The following is a 17,869-nucleotide window of genomic DNA, read 5'->3' as shown; positions in this document are numbered from 1 at the left end:
ATTTATTTTATCAATACTATTGTCTTTGTCTTGTGATTCTTTTCCACTTTTTTATTATTTGTAGTTATTTCTTTACTTGACTCTTTTGTGAAGCAAACCTTACAACCCTCTTTGGAAAACAAAGCTTATTATCATTCTAATCATTCTGTCCCTATCGAGTTTCATAGTTTATCTCAATCACAACATGAAAACCCTGGAAAAAGACAGGGCGTGCACGTGTTAAATTAGCAGAGATCTGAGACGCCACATGTTAATAAAAGTCACACCGGGTAAATGGACGTGCTCAAGTCCAATTACCAGTGGTCCAGAGACAGGAAGAGAAAAGGGGGGGGGGGGGGGGATTGCCATTCAGTTGAGTATACGCAGGTGGATGGAAAGGTGGGTGAGGGGTGAGGGGGGTGTTGGTGGAGGAAGAGCTGGAGTTAAGTGGCATTAATGAGAAAAAGAAGGGATCAGAGCGAGGGAGTTTGGCTCGGAGGCAGCAGAGATAAGGAATTAGCAACGGAGTAGCAATCGTCTGAGCTGTCAACCGCAAATGGGGAGAGGTAGCGTGTGTGTGTGTGTGTGTTTTTGTGTGAGAGAGAGTGCACTGAGCTGGAGGATAGGATGAGTGTGTTTGTGTTGGCTGGGTGCAATTAGTCTTATCAGGTAAGGAGTAGAGCCGTAATGAATGCAGCTGTTTGGCATATTTAACAGGCTGGCTGACTGACTGACACCTCCAGGTAGAGCGGCAGCTCTGAGGTAGGCTTTGTATTTACTGTCTCAAACCTTACGACAACTTTACCATGACTATTCATTTATTTTGCCTTTTACATTTTGAACGTTTTGTTGCTATGTGATGGCTTTCATAATTTGGCAATAGGAGAATAGGTTGAGGCAACTGAACTGAGCATCAAAGGGAAGAAGGTTTATTTGGGGCAATTACATTTAAAGGGTCATGTCAGTTGTTTTGTACAATGAAGGAGTATTTCCAATAATTCAGGTGGTCTGACTTTCAGCTTTACCTGCACATCAAATGGTTTGGGTAATCTGAATTAAACTGTTTGTTTTTAGACCCGGGCTTTTCTTTCTACATATACTGTACTGCTGTGTGGCAGCACACACAAACATGCAGGTCTCTGTGGACAGTCTGCGCTCTCACTATATGTGTATCTTTGAAAGGACGCCCATGTGTGTTTGTGCAGCTAAATATCTGCAGGCTAGCATCTCCAGCTGAGCCCCTCTCTCTCTCTCTCTCAGCAGGGGGGGTCTGTGTGCATCCTTTTTTTTTTCCCTCCGCCACTTAAAGGGCACAAACAGCCCTGAAACCTGAATGTTTTCCACCAATATGGTTGTATAACGCATTAAAAAGTAATAATGACAGATTTTTTTTCTTATTTTGCCAATTGAGAATATGTTGTCCTCTCAGAAACAAAGATAGTGACTTGAACTGAAATGACCATTTTCTCATTTCGCAGTAAAAAATACAACAGGTTTTTTTTTTTTTTTTGAGTATGAAACCATTAGTCACAACTTGGTAAACAAGTGAAAAACATTTTGAGTTTATCGTGAAGGTTTGGCCGGAAAAACTGTGTGGAAAAGCCTTGAAAATAACAATATAATAAGGTGTTAAACGGCCCTCAGCTGCTAATTCATATTTTTTCTTTTATTTGTTTCTTCAGAGTGAGATTTCTCTCTTTTAGTTCTATCTATCAGCAAAACGCCTCTTCTTGTTATTGTAAATCATGTGAAAAAAAAAAAATAAAAAACTTGATTATTAGAAACTAGAAATAAAAGAGAGAGGAGAGGAAAAGAGAAGCAAAGTAGAAGGAAGAGGATACACGGAAAAGTAAGAGGAAGAAAAAGTGGATAAAAATGAGGGAGGATGAAGAAGAGGAGGGGAGGGGAAAGGAGAGGGCAGAAGGTAAAGTAATTTACAGTATATGTGCGTGCGCACACACACACACACACACACACACACACACACACACACACACACACACACACACACACACACACACACACACACACACACACACACACACACACACACACACACACACACACACACACACACACACACACACACTTCCTTGACATCAAACCCGCAGGGACAGCGCACGCTTGCAGACGTCTTGGCGATTAATGCGTGTATCCATGACCAGTGCTGTACCTTATTTACATACATATTACATAGAAACACACACACACACACATATATGTAATGTAGGCAGCGCACAGCACCAGCTCAAACACACCAATTCAGGAGGCATTTTTTCCAGAAAAGCTTAACTTTAGTTTGACATTCATGCGCCATCCTCCGTTTAAACATGCAGCACGAGTGCAAGCGTGTGTGTGTGTGTGTGACAGGTGTCCCTGCCTGAGATAAACCAATAATAACTCAGACTTCATTGCTCATCTGTTTAGAAATGCAAACACACAAACACATGCTGACAGACTGATAAGCTCTCGTGCAACACCGCTGCCCTTCCAAAATTAAAGGAAAAAAAAAAAAAAACAACACGGTTCATATTGATCAGTTCTACTGAGCCCTTACGGCGAGGATCCCCCCCCCCCACCCCTTAAAGGCCATCACATTGCATACATGTCAGATAAATACAGAATAAAATGAAGATGCAGCTCACTGTTGTTTCTATGCTGAATGCTAACGATGAAACCTCTTTTAGTAACAATAGGGGAGACGATGGTGATGATCCCCAGTGCACTGACAAGTCATCGTCCATCATTCGCTGGCTAGCAACGTGCTAGTAAGCAAATTAGACAGACAGGCAGGCAGCGAGCGGCTTTTTTAAACTGCTAAACTGTGCACTGGGATTACAGCGTTGGATTGTGTTGGATGTCAGTGTTGCAGAGTCAGCGCTCATAGATCATTCATTCATTAATCCAATCACTGATCCAATTTAAAAAGCAACAGCAGCTGGCTGAGCTGCATGAAAACAAGGAAACTGGGCACTGAGGACTCAGTTATTAATTATTTCTTTCATTATATTATATTCATATTTTAGTGAGACATCTCTCTGTTTGCTGATCTGCTGCCATTTAATTTGCTGTTAATGCTGTTCTCGCATTCTTTCCCGCATTAATTACTTCCACCTACTTTGCCATTTCTCGGTTATTTAACCACTTATTGAGATATATATTTACTTAGCAATTTCAAATATCTTTACCTCCACTTTTCTGGCAGGCTTTGAGTTTAATTGACAGTGACTTGACACAAACGTCAATGTAAATTCTAAGCGAATGAGCAGATGTCTTAAAAGGTAGAAGTGTCTCCCAAAAAGGAGATGCACTAATGACTTCTGGTGACTAGCAGTTCTCTTGAATACCTACGTTGAATACACTTATTGTAAGTCGCTTTGGATAAAAGCGTCTGCTAAATTACTGTAATGTAAGTGGTTTGACATGACGGTTGAATTTGTGCTGTGGAAACACAGGTAAGTCTACCTTCTCAATACTTAATGGCCTTCATCAGCGGCCGGCCCTTTCATGTTCATGTTCGTGCGCGTGTGTGTGTGTGTGTGTGTGTGTGTGTGTGTGTGTGTGTTTCGGAGAGGATAATGTGGGATGCACAAGTGTGATAAACAAGGATTTTCAGAGATTTAGCTCAGTGCCAATACCTCGCTATTCCAATGGACAGATGGGAATTACTAATCTCAGGTGATGTCTCGTAAATGTGTGTGGTGTGTGTGCGCTCTTGTATCTATGTTTGCGAGGATAGGAAATTACTACATTTGAAGAAATTGAGGACACCATCAGTTATAAAAGCAAACACTTGTAACAGTCCATTATCAATAATACATAAGCCAAAGTGCCTCAAATCAAAGGACTCGCACTGCCATTCCTTGTTTATTTGTTGTTTAACCTTTTAACTTAAATTTGTTATTCTCTTTATTCATATAGTCATGTTGAAGCATATTATTTTAAACTTCACGTGCTTCACTTTTGCTATATTTCTAGATTTTGGGGTGAAAGGTGCCTTAGAACCTAAATTAAGTCGGACGGACTGAGTTGAAGAAATGGATGGAACAAGCAGGCTTCAGTGTGATGGCCGCCGCCAGTCCTTGTGTGCAACTAGTTGTCAACACTTAAACAAGAAGAAGATTAACATGAAAAGAACTATGAGATTAACATGAGAGAAGAGATCAGGATGCATGCAAAGCGGAGGAGGATGGAGAGGTGGGATTGTACTTTAGGAGAGGTGTCCTGGAAGAGAAATCCTTTGCTTTAACTAAGCTTTGTGCATTTTTTCATGTCAAGGTTTACTGGTTCATACTAAATTGTGTGCATCCATTTCTTCCCCCAAATGTTGCACGACATACTTTGATATCTTTTGGAAACTTCCACCTGAAATTTTCAGCAGATTTTTACAATAAGGTTGGTGGTTTTAAAACAATGTTTGACTGCACGGCATGACTTTGTAAAGACGGATTCACCAGCTGGTCAGTGGAATATATGATGCTTCATGGAGTACTCCAATGATTTAGTATTGCGCTTCCATATAAGAGTTGTTCTGATACTACCTAAATTGTTGAATCGGGTATCGGCTAGTACGCAAGTTGTGTCACTTGCTACCCGATCCTTACGTCCTGCCCGATCAGTACTGCACATGTGCCACTCTTTAAAAAAGACGAGAAAGAAGTGAGATGGCTCACTCGTTACTTACATCATCAGCTCTGGAAATAGGAATGCACCTGTCTGACCTTTTCAGTCCCGATAACGATAGCGTTACCTGGGCTTTGGATATCCGTCGATACAGAGTCCCAATCCGATACCAGTGTTTTTTTAAACACTGTATGCCTCACTGTCTGGAAGTGACTGGATGATTAATTTAAGTGTAAGGCAACATCAGGCTCGACTTAAACCTTGCTTACTGTGTAAAACTAAATATAACGAATAAAAACAGTTTTAAATGTACTGAATTGTTATTTATGGAAGTTATGGTTGCCCATGGTAGGGCTTTGGTTTCGAGGGTTGGCACTAGTGTTGCCAATTTCAAACCACATTGTATTTGTTCCTATTTTACCGGGTTTAACCTGAACCAGGATTATGTATGGTAGCAATGGTAGCAATCATATCACTTTAATTCAGGATTAGTAGTATGTTTTTGACCCACTGGCACCCAGGCGTTAGTGAGTATTGGCCGGTACGCAAGTCAAAGTATCGGAATCACTATCAGAGTGTATAAAAGGGTATCAGGGGTATCAGAACATCTCTACATTCATAGAGCTGAAGGACTTAAGAGACACAATCGTTCTTCCTCAGAGCAGAAATAAGAGCATCGGAATAGCCTTCAGGATGGCGGACCGGAACATTTTCCGGGTCGAGCGAAGATCGGGTATCAAGCAAAAGAATTGGGATGTACCCTTAGCCACGCTAGCTCTTCTGTGAGGTTGTACTTAGGCTAAGGGATGTTATGAGCTAAATCCTTAACATGCTAAAATGCTTACAGTGACATTACCAACATGCTGGTGATGTGAACCATTGTCACCATCTTAGTTTAGTGGTCCGCATGCTAACATTTTCTAAACAGCACAATACGCAAAGTACAGCTGAGGCTGATGGGAATATGTCTATTTTGGATACAACAGTATTGGACAAGCTGACATTTTGATCTGATGGTGGCGCTAGATGTAAAGTCTGATAATCACCAAAGTTATTACGACTCATCCTGAGGGGGAAATGAATGTCTGAACCAAACTTCACAGTAATGCGTCATACGGTTGTTGATATAGTTCAGTCTGTACTAAAGTTGTGAACCAACCAATTTAGCTATCCCTACTAGAGGTCAAGCCAGGAAAAATACAAGATTCTACACCTTCATTATGTAAACAAATATACAGTATCTTATCAGCCTGTTAAACTAAAGGGGTGATGCTAAACATCTCAAGTTTGAGTTTCTAAGGCAAGGCCAAGCTCACCCCGAGCCACGGAGGACAACACAGGCTGAGAAGCACCAACTATGAAAAGTAAACTCGGAGTTGCGTTTTGCGATTCAGGACATTGAATGATTGGGCTTCATCACCTACCAAACTGTATGTCCACCATCCCTGGAGCAAATTAACAGCATCATCAATATTTTCCTCTTTGAATTTGCTTTTCCACTTGTGATTCCTCAAAGGATTGCACGATTCTTCTTCAAACAGCACCACATCGCTCCCCCTCATCCCCTTAAATCTCATCTCTGTCTTCCCCCTAAAGACATTTATGAAAGTAAGCAACACTCTGGATTTCTTCTGCTGCAATTAACAAAAAAAATAAAAATTGGCCACACTCCTCCGTACGCCTCTGAAAGTGATGTGTTCTGATTTCAATAAGAGAAGACGGAGGGAGGCAGAGAAATCCGCTTGGTACCAGGTTCCCCGTCTCCAAATTTCTAAATTTAAACTAAAATCCTAATCACTCTGCCATCCTCTCTCTCCCACAGGCTTGAAACTCAACACTGCACGCACACACTTTCAAAACAGTCCTACGCCTGGAATCCCCCCGCCTGCTGTTTCATGTCCACAAAATCCTCCCCCCACTCCCTGCTTCTTCTTGCCAGCGCTGCAGGAATGAGCCAGTGTTTCTGCTTTTGATCCTTTTTCTTTTTTTTGGGGGGGGGGGGCTGTGAGATTCAGAGGCAAACTTTTACCCGCCAAAGAGCGTGTGTTTGTGTGTGTGAAGGGGAAGAAGAGGGAGCTGCAGGGATGCAAAAATGAAATCATTAGGATGGAGAACGGAGAGAGGAAGAGGTTACATAACTCCTCACAGCTGGAAGAAAAGAGTGCAGCAGCAGAGGGAGTTTTTTGTTGAATTCAGAGTGGAATAATAAATGTGAAGGAGTAAGGCAGTTTGACGGAGGGCTGCAGGAGGAAAAGAACATCAAAGATAAATTAAAATTGGCCAAAAATCAAAAGCAAAAGCAAGAACTCACTGACTAGATATAACCTTGTATTTCCCTATGGAGGCGTCTTATCCGAGCATATCAGTAGAGGAAACTTTCCTCGGCTTGAAATCCTCTCCGAACATCACGAAGTAACAAAAACAATTCATCGTCATGAAGCTAAAAACAATGCCGTTTGTCTTGCGTAACATAGAGAAGAGGGCCATAACTCCCTCTGAAACATTGAGGAAGAAAAGTCTTCCGAAGCAGAAACACTTGCACGTGCCAGGAGTCATTTGACTACAGGGACTGCTCTGTTAACAACATAGAAGAAGAAAGAAGAAAAAGAAGAAAAGGCCAGCAGAGTTTAAAGGGGCAGGATTTGGTAGTTTCGGTTGGACACAGAGATTCTTCCCTCCTCTGCCCGTTTGTGTTATGATCTTTTCTCTTTATCACCCCGCTCTCGTATGACAGCGATTGCGCCAAGAGAGAGAGAGAGAAATCCCTCCGTCTTCTTTTTCTCACTTTCCCTCCGTCTCTCACTTGCTTACTCCAGTAATTGACGAGAATTGGCCCTTTGCGGAGAGCCGGGGCGCCTCAGGGTCCGTAATGACTTTCTCTCACCTCGATCCTCTCTAATACCATGCTCATTTTCTTTTGTCTCTCTCTGCTGCCAATTGCCTCTGAGGTTTGAAAGTGAGGCATTAAAAGTTACTTTACAAGGCTAAATAACTATACGGTCGGATGCTGGCGGTAATAACGCAGCGGCTAATGTTAGTTAGCTTGTCAGTTACCAACGTCACGTAACTTAACCGATCCATTTAACATACATGTGATGTTATAAGATCGCTTATTTTGCTTTAACATTAGTATCGATGACATTCGAGTGAGTTGAAACCCAATACTTACATTTAAAAATGAAAGCTGCCGCTTCTCCAGCTCTTGCATCAATCGCCGCCATGTTGGTTCAAATAAAATTTTCATCAGCACGCAATGCATCTTGGGATATGCTGGGCCCTGAATTGAGATACAGCTACATCATTGATCTGAGGTTCAGATGGGTGTGGAACATTCCGTTACATCACTAATGATTCCATCAGTTCACAATCCAAATGTAGCTCACCCCCCCCGGATGATGTCACCGTTTCCATAGTAACGGATCACAGAGAATGTTTGTGCACATTAAAGGCGATGTCCTTTGATGTCAAGGATCAGAAAACTGTTTATAAGTAGGTCTAAGATTCACTGATCCAGTGAGTTGGGTCCACCAGAGATTCATGAGGAATAACCCGGACCTCCAGAAACCTGCCTTAGGCTCCGGCCCCAACGTAACCTAGAATAGGATAAGAGGTTACAGATGATGGATGGAAAAATACTACTTGAAACAGTCGACTAGTGGAGCAACGGATCAGATAAGTCACAGTTCAGATCAGCACGAAAGAAACAAGGAAGCAAATATAACTTTTCGATTTATTTACACTGCGATGGTTAACGTTAAAACTTTCTTTACATTGCGATGGTTAACGTTAAAACTATTTACACTCTGATGGTTAACGTTAAAACTATTTACACTCTGATGGTTAACGTTATAACTTTCTTTACATTGCGATGGTTAACGTTAAAACTATTTACACTCTGATGGTTAACGTTATAACTTTCTTTACATTGCGATGGTTAACGTTAAAACTATTTACACTCTGATGGTTAACATTAACACTTTCTTTACACTGCGATGGGTAACGTTAAAACTATTTACACTCTGATGGTTAACGTTAAAACTATTTACACTCTGATGGTTAACATTAAAACTATTTACACTCTGATGGTTAACGTTAACACTTTCTTTACACTGTGATGGGTACCGTTAAAACTATTTACACTGATGGTTAATGTTAAAACTATTTACACTCTGATGGTTAACGTTAAAACTTTATTTACATTCTGATCAGTGGGTTCTATCTGGGCGATGGAGATTCCCCCACAATGTCAAGACATGTTAGGTTAACAGAGTTTATAAGTAAGTCTAAGATTCACTGATCCAGTGAGTTGGGTCCACCAGATTCCTTAGATGGAATGGAATGCCACAGACCTCCAGACCCACTTAGGTGTAGGCCAGGGTGCTTCACCTCTGTGGGTAGAGGATACCCTGCATTCCATCTCGTTGGCACGCTGGTGCTGTGGCTAGCACAGTCACCTAACAGGAAGGCCCTCCTGTGTGGAGTTTACATGTTCTCCCCGTGTCGGCGTCAGTGGGTTCTATCTGGGCGATGGAGATTGCCCCACAATGTCAAGACATGTTAGGTTAACGGAGTTCATAAGTAAGTCTAAGATTCACTGATCCAGTGAGTTGGGTCCACCAGATTCCTTAGATGGAATGGAATGCCACAGACCTCCAGACCCACAGAGGTGTAGGCCAGGGTGCTTCACCTCTGTGGGTAGAGGATACCCTGCATTCCATCTCGTTGGCACGCTGATGCTGTGGCTAGCACAGTCACCTCACAGGAAGGCCCTCCTGTGTGGAGTTTACATGTTCTCCCCGTGTCGGCGTCAGTGGGTTCTATCTGGGCGATGGAGATTCCCCCACAATGTCAAGACATGTTAGGTTAACGGAGTTCATAAGTAAGTCTAAGATTCACTGATCCAGTGAGTTGGGTCCACCAGATTCCTTAGATGGAATGGAATGCCACAGACCTCCAGACCCACAGAGGTGTAGGCCAGGGTGCTTCACCTCTGTGGGTAGAGGATACCCTGCATTCCATCTCGTTGGCACGCTGGTGCTGTGGCTAGCACAGTCACCTCACAGGAAGGCCCTCCTGTGTGGAGTTTACATGTTCTCCCCGTGTCGGCGTCAGTGGGTTCTATCTGGGCGATGGCGATTCCCCCACAATGTCAAGACATGTTAGGTTGCATGAATGTGAGTGTGAATGTCTCTCTCAGTCCTGCCAGAGTCTGGATCCCTGTCCAGGGTGAACCCTGCTTTCGGCTCCGCCCCCCACGCAGTCCAGAATAGGATAAGAGGTTACAGATGATGGATGGAAAAATATTACTAGAAGCAGTCGACTAGTGGAGCAACGGATCATATAAGTCACGGTCCAGATCAGCACCAAAGAAACAAGGGAGCAAATATAACTTTTAGATCTATGATCACATTGTTTTGCCACCAATACTCATTTTTGATAATTAATGATCCATATTAACAGTTACTGTTCTTTGTTGTTTTACAGCAGCTGGTTTACAAGGATATTATATTTTGTCACCGTCCCAAAAATCATGTCAACGCTCTGAAGTCAATAAACCATCAAAAATACTAAATGTTATACTTTTACTTTGTTATAGTAATTTATAGTGTTTTTTTCTTCATAAAAACAATTCAAATGATAAAGAAATAAAAGATTGTATTTGTATTGACTAAAACAAATCAGTAGTTTTAATGACGTATAATAATGTGCTTAGAGTTCATGTTAGGAAGTTAAACAGCTCATATGTAAAACAAGGAAAAGCATTCTCATATTTGAGAACCTTGAACTAAATCATCTTCGGCATTTTTTCTTGAAGATTTACATAAACAATTAATCAATTATCTAAATAGTTGCAGATTGATTTCATTTTGATTGACTGGTTAATGGACTTGTGCAGCACAAGAATGGGGGATTGCCGACAAAAACCTGGTGGTTGTAACCGACAACGCTTCTAACGTGGGCGTTGCCGGTCAGTTAGCGGGATACGTGCATGTGAAGTGTTTCGCTCACACTATCAATCTGGCCTCACAACGGGGTTAAATCTGCCAACAGTAGCCAGGCTCATGGGGAGAGTGCAGCGCATAACTGTCTCTCTGCCCTTGACGTCCACGCATCGCAAGTTATACTGAGTTATATAACTCTTATATCCTACTTATATAAGTTATAGTTCATATACTGAGTCCACACGTTTGCATTTAGTTAAGTTGGACTATGTAGTGATACAAACAGTTCAGTTTGTCAGGTTTATGCAACATTTATGACATTGTTGGTCAGTCTGTCTGCTTAACAATCCTATTTTTCAAAAATGATTGAAGTGAGATGAACAGACTGAAAACTTTATCTTATTCGATAAAACATGTTGACACAGTTTTCCTTTGGGGACATAATTTGAAGTTGAAAAAAGTAATAAATCGCAATATAGGCCTATGTTATCGCAATACTCAGAATATCGCAGTATCGTGATAATATCGCAGTATCGTGATAATATCGTATCGTGACCTAAGTATCGTGATAATATCGTATCACGGGATCTCTGGTGATTCCTGTGGAGGCTGAAATCTTCCCCACCGAGAGAAGGCCGGAGAGCACGCTCCACTGTTGTTTTACAGTAGAGTTGCTTCTTAATAAATCTACCATAAACTGGTTTACAATTAAAAAGTATTTAATCCTACTGAAGCTAATACAATTACAGAATGAAGTACACTACTAACAGAATATATAATATATGATCCGCGCGGAAAAGCTATTCACTCGCGACTCAGCCTGGAAACACAGATGTTTCCAGGCTCAGAGCCGGAATTCAAGTGATATTTCAGGTTCACAACATGTCTACCTGAGCTCACGTTGGTCCGGTTATGTACATGATATGAAGTAGAACTGATCTGTAAAATCATCACAATCTCAGTAAGATATTATTGTCTAACGGCAGTGCAGCTGCTTTTGAGGAAGAAACGCCACCCTTAACTGCTTGTGGATTTGCGGGGATTTAGCGTCCGCCGGTCGATCCGAAGCGCAGGGCTGCCAGTGTTGACATCAAGGCCGCTCCTCGCTTGGGATGGAGGTTGTCAGGTTTCCAGCCTGAGCCATCTGGGTCACGGAGGAAAAACGCATCAGCTTCCATTTCAGAATTACCCACAGATAAGGCGCTCTGAAAGATGGATTTAAAGATAGATTTACAACTCAAGAGACTAGATGAATGAGATGAGAGCGAGGGAGATGAATGGATGTTGCTTTTCTAGGGTTTAAAGTTGAGGGGAATCGTACAGTTTGAGGTTAAAAAATAAATGGCTCTGGCTCAGATATTGCTGCTGCTTTTTCTATTCATAAAATCAAGGTCAACAGGTCATTTTTCTACAATTGGATCCAGAATTATGAACAAAAGAAGCAGCAGAGAAAGAAAAGAGGAAGGGGAGGAGGGGTGCTGCTTTAAAAGCTTAGTAATGAAATGATAAATGAGATGAATAAATTGCCGAATGCGAGATGTATAACAACATTTTCCACAGAGGAGAGCGAAGACAGGGGCTGGAGGTACGATTAGATAAGAAGCCGAGGGAGGAATGGAGGAGAAAAAGATAAATGAGGAAGAGATTGTTTTAGAGGTAATGGGGAAGTGAAGTGGTGTTTTATTAAATGAGAAAAGTAAGTGGCGGAGGGAGTGTTCGGGCGGAGGGAGTGTGGGTGGATAACATGAACCAGAGCGCTTCAAAGTGCGTCTGTACGGACGTCTGTGTGTCCTAAAACAGCGCATAATTGAATCTCTCGTAGACGCAGTGGGCGTGCACGCAGCAGAAGACGCATGGGGTGACAGGGTGACAAATGCACTCACACATAAAACAAAAGAGACAACTGCATGCAGCAAACATGCGTTTAATAAAAAAAAGACACATTTAGAACACGTGAAAGGCACAGTGCGCTTTTAAAAAAAATACATTTTCTGTTTAAAAGGGGTAATAAGCAAACAGAGCAGCAGAGAGGAAACTCCCCGCTGAGCGACAGGAAACAGAAAATGGGTTAGAGGGAAAGAGAAACCCCCAGTGGGCCTGAATAATTAGCGAGGAGAGTGACAGAGAGATGGCTGCACAGAAAGATGGAGGCAGTGAAAGCCATGAGATGGGGGAAGTCAGGGATGTGAGAAATAGGGTCAGATCGCGCAAAACGAGAAATGATGGAGATGTGAAACAGAGGAAGTGAGGAAGAGAGAGTTGGGTAAAGCACAAGAGACAAGTCTGAAACTGTCAGTCTGGGGTTGAGTACCACCGATCGAGATCCTGTGATTTATGGGGAATTCTCAGCTAAATCTACTGCATATACTGAAGACGAGTATTGCATGCGGCGAAACCTGTTGAACCGCCTGCATGGTTTTCATTTACTGATCATTCACCATGTTTTGTTCGTATAAAATCAATAATAAGTTGACCCAGTTAGATTAATAATAGCAAGATCTAATGTCAGACTTAGTTGTGAGAGCTGAATGCACATGCTTACTTGCTCAAAATGACGATGCTAACCTGCTGATTTTTAGCAGGTACAATCTTTACAGTACTAGCCTAGCATGTTAGCATGCTTACACGTGCTAATTAGCGCTCAACACAAAGCACGTTTGTGGCATTCGATTTGCAGGTATTTTGGTGAAGTTTTGGACACGCTGAAATTTTCACCTGATGACGGCACTCGACGAAAAGTCAGGGGATCACTGAAGTGGGAAGGATTCATCCTCTGAGGACCATGACGGTAAGGAACAAATGCCATGGCCATCCATTCAAGGGTTGATATCAGACTGAACCCAATTGGCAGACCAACAGTATCATTCCTAGAGATGCTATTGCTAAACATTTTGGGATCCCACTGGTATGTTTCCTGGGGAAAGGAAGTATAACTTGCAAATTCCTGGTTAGCATCATCGTTTTTAACTCCCAGTAATAAACCCTAACACTGGCATTATGACCAGGACTAGCATAATGTTGGATGCACTCAGGTTCAGTTGATCCAAGTCATTTATAAAAGTAGGTTTGATGAAAGATGTTGTACTTGTGAAGCCATCTACTACCTTTTCCAGTGAGCTCAAACTAGTGCATTAACATTTGTTCTGGTTCCCATCTGCTGTGGCACACTGCCCTCCCAATAAGCCAGTAGAAGTGCACTAAAGCCTGAAGTAATTGCTCTTTCAGACCCCGGCCAAGCTCTTTCCCGTCTCATGGTAGAAATGTCCTCTCCTCTTATTTGTCTTGGGTGTTGAGGAGAGAACAAATCCAAACGTTTGTTCCAACTTCTGTTCTCCTTCAAACTGCACGGCCTCAAATGGGCAAAAACACATCTCGGTAAGACTGTGGAACTTCCTGATTGAAGTCTAAGGGAACAATCTGCAGCACGTTAAGGCACGGAAGGCCGTCCAAAATCTTCCCATGAGCCAGTTAGAGAGGCCTGGGGATGAATTATACTGTAGAAACACAAGGTTGTCGGCCAGCTCGAGCCGAGTACCTGATGGGTCGAGAAGGTATAGAAGCAGCACAACAGGACAAATGAAACTAAATTCAGTGCTGACAGAGGCACACCTGTGAGCCTGTTTCTACGTGGGTATTCTCAAGCATTCACTCCTAACTAGGGTTGGGTGTTGTTCCAACTGTTTTCATAGTCATGATAATAAAACAGGGTTTCAGTACTAAAAATATATGTTAACAGATGTTAAAAACATTTCTTCTTCAACAAAAGAACTTCACACATGGCCCTGTAGAATGATGTATTAAAGGGGAACTCAATCCCTTTTGCACATCATAGTCTGTTGTTGGACATCTGTTGAAAGATCAATAAAATGACATTTAATGCAAACTTTTGAGTACTCTGAATACAGCTTTTGGTAATTGGTGTTCACAGACACATTTCCATGTGTACCGACACCCACGCCTACACATAAAAACCAACATAACATGGGTCTTCACTGCGATTATTGACATACATAAAATCACATTAGAGGGAAAGGCTCGCGGGCGCTCTTAAAACATAACGATGGGGATTTTTTTCCCCCCCTTATATTAACTCTCCACATATATGTTTTATCTGCACACAGTCGGCTCCCAAAGTGCGAGAGAGAGCGAGAAAGTAATCAAATATTAATTCAAACTGGTTTCAACTAGAGCGCTGTGACACCAGAGGGGGAAAGAAGGAGATGACAGGGAGGAAGTAGAAAGACTAAATGACATTGAGGCAACAAGAGAGAGAAGGATGGAAGGGGGGAGTGCTGGAACAGAAGAGCAGAGATACAACTTGGCAATGACCAAACAAGCAATGTGTGTGTGTGTGTGTGTGTGTGTGTGTGTGTGTGTGTGTGTGTGTGTGTGTGTGTGTGTGTTAGAGTTGGTGTGGTGAGTTCAGGGGCAGTTCAACTCTACCCTGGAGTGCAGCAGCAGCGGCGACTTTTCACCAAGTTATTATGGGAAAAAAAGAGAAGAAGGAGCAGAACAAAGTCCCCAGAGATACAGAGGGAACGAGAAGAGAAGAGGAATGACTAATGACCGGACGGTAAATATGTCTCATCTGCGAGCTCCTCCATTAATAAAACATTAGACGGTCTCTACAAAACGTTACTTTTCATCTATAATTTCATCTTTGCCCTCGATCACGGTCCCTCTACTCTGCTAAAATAACCCATTTTCAGGTGTTCGATGAGCGAGGGAAAGAAGGGGATAATAATGAGAATGGTCAGAGATAGAAAGGCACGAAAGTGAGATTGGGAAAACAATTTAAGCACGGAGAGAGAGCGGGAGAAAGAGGGAGCCAGCACACAAATGCCTGCATTGCAAACAAAGACGGTAAATACAGGTATTATCTGTTATCTGCTGCCTTGTCTCCGGCTTCACAGGCTGATTGCAGAGCTGAAAGGTAACGTTTTTCCCACAGATTACAGAATAAGGCAAAGATGAGTCTACAGCCATGCAAGTCGTTTTGTGAGGCTGTTATGCTCACTGTAAAGACAATCACGTAAAGAGGATACAAATTGTGCCTCACAGGTTGTTTTTTTAATCCTGAGCAGTTGCGGTAAAGCACACGTAAAAATAGCCGATTATGGTGCCCAATGAATCCCCAAAGTCATTGGGATACATTCAGTAGGAACCATGAATGTCTGCGTAAAATTAAGTGCCAACACATTACATAATACTCAAGCTTTTTCACTGAATAATTGAAAAGTTTGAACTGCTAGAGGGACTAGAGAATTTGACCTCTGGGGACCCCGAATGTCTGACAGAATGTCATCACTATCCAGCCAAATTTGTCACATTTTCTAATGTAGCCTGACTGATGCCAATATCAATAGCTGATGATGAAAAACGCCATATTTTAACAAGGATTTGGTAAAAAAGTGGATAAACACGTGACAAGATGTTTCCAACCTTAGAGCTACTTAAAGGGAATATCAAACAGCTTAATACATGGATTAATGGCCCTAATAGCTTCTTGAGGAGATAACACATTTTTCAAATTGCTCCAGAAATGTGTTTTCTTTCAGCCATCCTTGCACAAAATCACGCGGTGTGTGAAATCACTAACTTAACTAGAATTAACGCCTAGCGGTTGTTTGCCTCCGCCAACCAGTCACGTTGCAATTTACTGTATATCCATGTCTGTTTAAAATGTAGAAATCATTTTATCCTATTAGACAAATGTGTGAAATTGTCATAATTAGCATATACTTGCGTTATGGTTGTGTGAGGTCAGAGTGACTGAGGACCACCGAACTCTAACGAGGACAACCTTGAGTCCAGGTGGACGTTTGTGCCCAATTTGAAGAAATTGTCTAAAGGCGTTCTTGAGGTATCGCGTTCCACGAGAACGGACAGACGGACGAGGCACAAATACAAAGTTGTGCCAATACTTAGATGGAATAGCTCTTTACGGCTTTTAAAAAGGCATTAATATATTGTTCATGCGTTCTGTAAAGGTGAGCGTGTTAATACACTACTTGCTGATTAATGCATTAATTAGTAGAATGAATGAGCGTGTTAGCATAACTGGTTATGTTTAATAAATGATGGTGATTATGTGACGACATCAGTCGGCTGCAGAGTGTGAAAACAGCTGAGAGTCATTAAACTTCCATAAAGACATCTCGTCTCTGTGTGACAGGCGGAATAATGGAACTGTGGTGCAAACACACACCGACAAACACAATTTCCCCCCCCACACACACCTGCCTCCATAAATGCATCAGTGTAAAGCCACGCAGCGTGACCAAGAAAAGGCAAGGTAAGGAATTTCAAAAGGCCAACAGGAAAACGTTTCCATTCAAACTACAGACGTGGCAGGAACGAGGAACAAAGGACGGAAAGAAAGAAATCAGTCAGGAGGAGCAAAACGCTGACCTTGGAAACCAAACAAACAAGAATGTGTAATAAAGCACCTTCCGCCATAAGGCATCAGTTGTGTTTATGCTTTGGTTTTCACAAACACGAGCGCACACCGATTCAACTGACACTGCAGAACTTTCACGTGGGAGGCTCTCACAACCTGCGGCACACCCACGACTCAGATTCCCACGTTTCCCGACGCACAAGTCAGATACTGCACTATATCTGCCGGGAATTTATAACGAAGAGATGAAGATAGACAACCTCACGGTTAATGAAATTTGGATGAAGTAAAAAGACAAAGTGACAAGCCACTTGTGAGATGACGGACGATGAAAAGGGCTTTTTTCAGAAGCTGCCGTAGAAATGAATAATGATTGCCACACTGTGATTCCAGTCCGTTTGTTCTACTGATCCATTTCAGAGTGATTTATTAGAGAAGTCCACGCCAATCTCCCCAAATATCGGTCTTTTGTGCTGTTCCATTGAGCTGAAGGACAGCGGCATTTGTCAATGTCTTATAGCATTATACCTGTAATTTCCAAGGCAACAGGGTATTATTGATGACAGGGCTCCAATTAGGTGCGTCAGAAAGCCAGCGGGAACAAAATACAAGGGGCCCAAAACTGGAACAGCCTAAATAGGATGCAGACATTAACAATGTAGGTAGTTAAACCTGTGTTAGAAAAGAATAGCCTAAAACACGGTAAATGCACATGTGCTGCTCTATCGCACCAATCTAACAGGCTAAATATCATTTAACAGAAGATGCAATGGTTTTACCCAATGTGAAAAAAAACTCGTTTTGGATGTAGATTCGATATTACTTTTAAGAAAATTCAACATAAATTCAGCGTAAGAGTGACACATATTTACATATTATACAATATTTAGTTTTATAATTTAAATTTCTGCTTCGAAAATCATGC

At 42.0% G+C, this 17,869-nt stretch overlaps 1 protein-coding gene across 3 annotated transcripts in view; it reads right to left on the bottom strand.

Annotated features, from left to right (window-relative positions):
- The window catches only part of pik3r3b (phosphoinositide-3-kinase, regulatory subunit 3b (gamma)), a 175,247-nt gene that overhangs the window by 141,606 nt on the left and 15,772 nt on the right, over positions 1-17,869 (bottom strand). The window contains exon 2 of one of the 3 annotated variants that reach the window (XM_076082582.1): positions 16,749-16,783. The exons of 1 other annotated variant lie outside the window; for it this stretch is intronic. In XM_076082582.1, the coding sequence (XP_075938697.1) occupies positions 16,749-16,783 (35 nt within the window). Of the gene's footprint in view, positions 1-1,055; positions 1,066-16,748; positions 16,784-17,869 lie in introns of all 3 variants that reach the window. One more of the 3 variants, XM_076082584.1, reaches the window with a different exon arrangement.

The sequence above is a fragment of the Anarhichas minor genome, unplaced genomic scaffold (genome assembly GCF_050575085.1).
Source record: "Anarhichas minor isolate MPS153535 unplaced genomic scaffold, ASM5057508v1 ptg000096l, whole genome shotgun sequence".
Lineage (NCBI taxonomy): Eukaryota > Metazoa > Chordata > Actinopteri > Perciformes > Anarhichadidae > Anarhichas > Anarhichas minor.
Note: the sequence above shows the minus strand (reverse complement) of the source record. Positions and strands in the feature narration are given on the sequence as shown.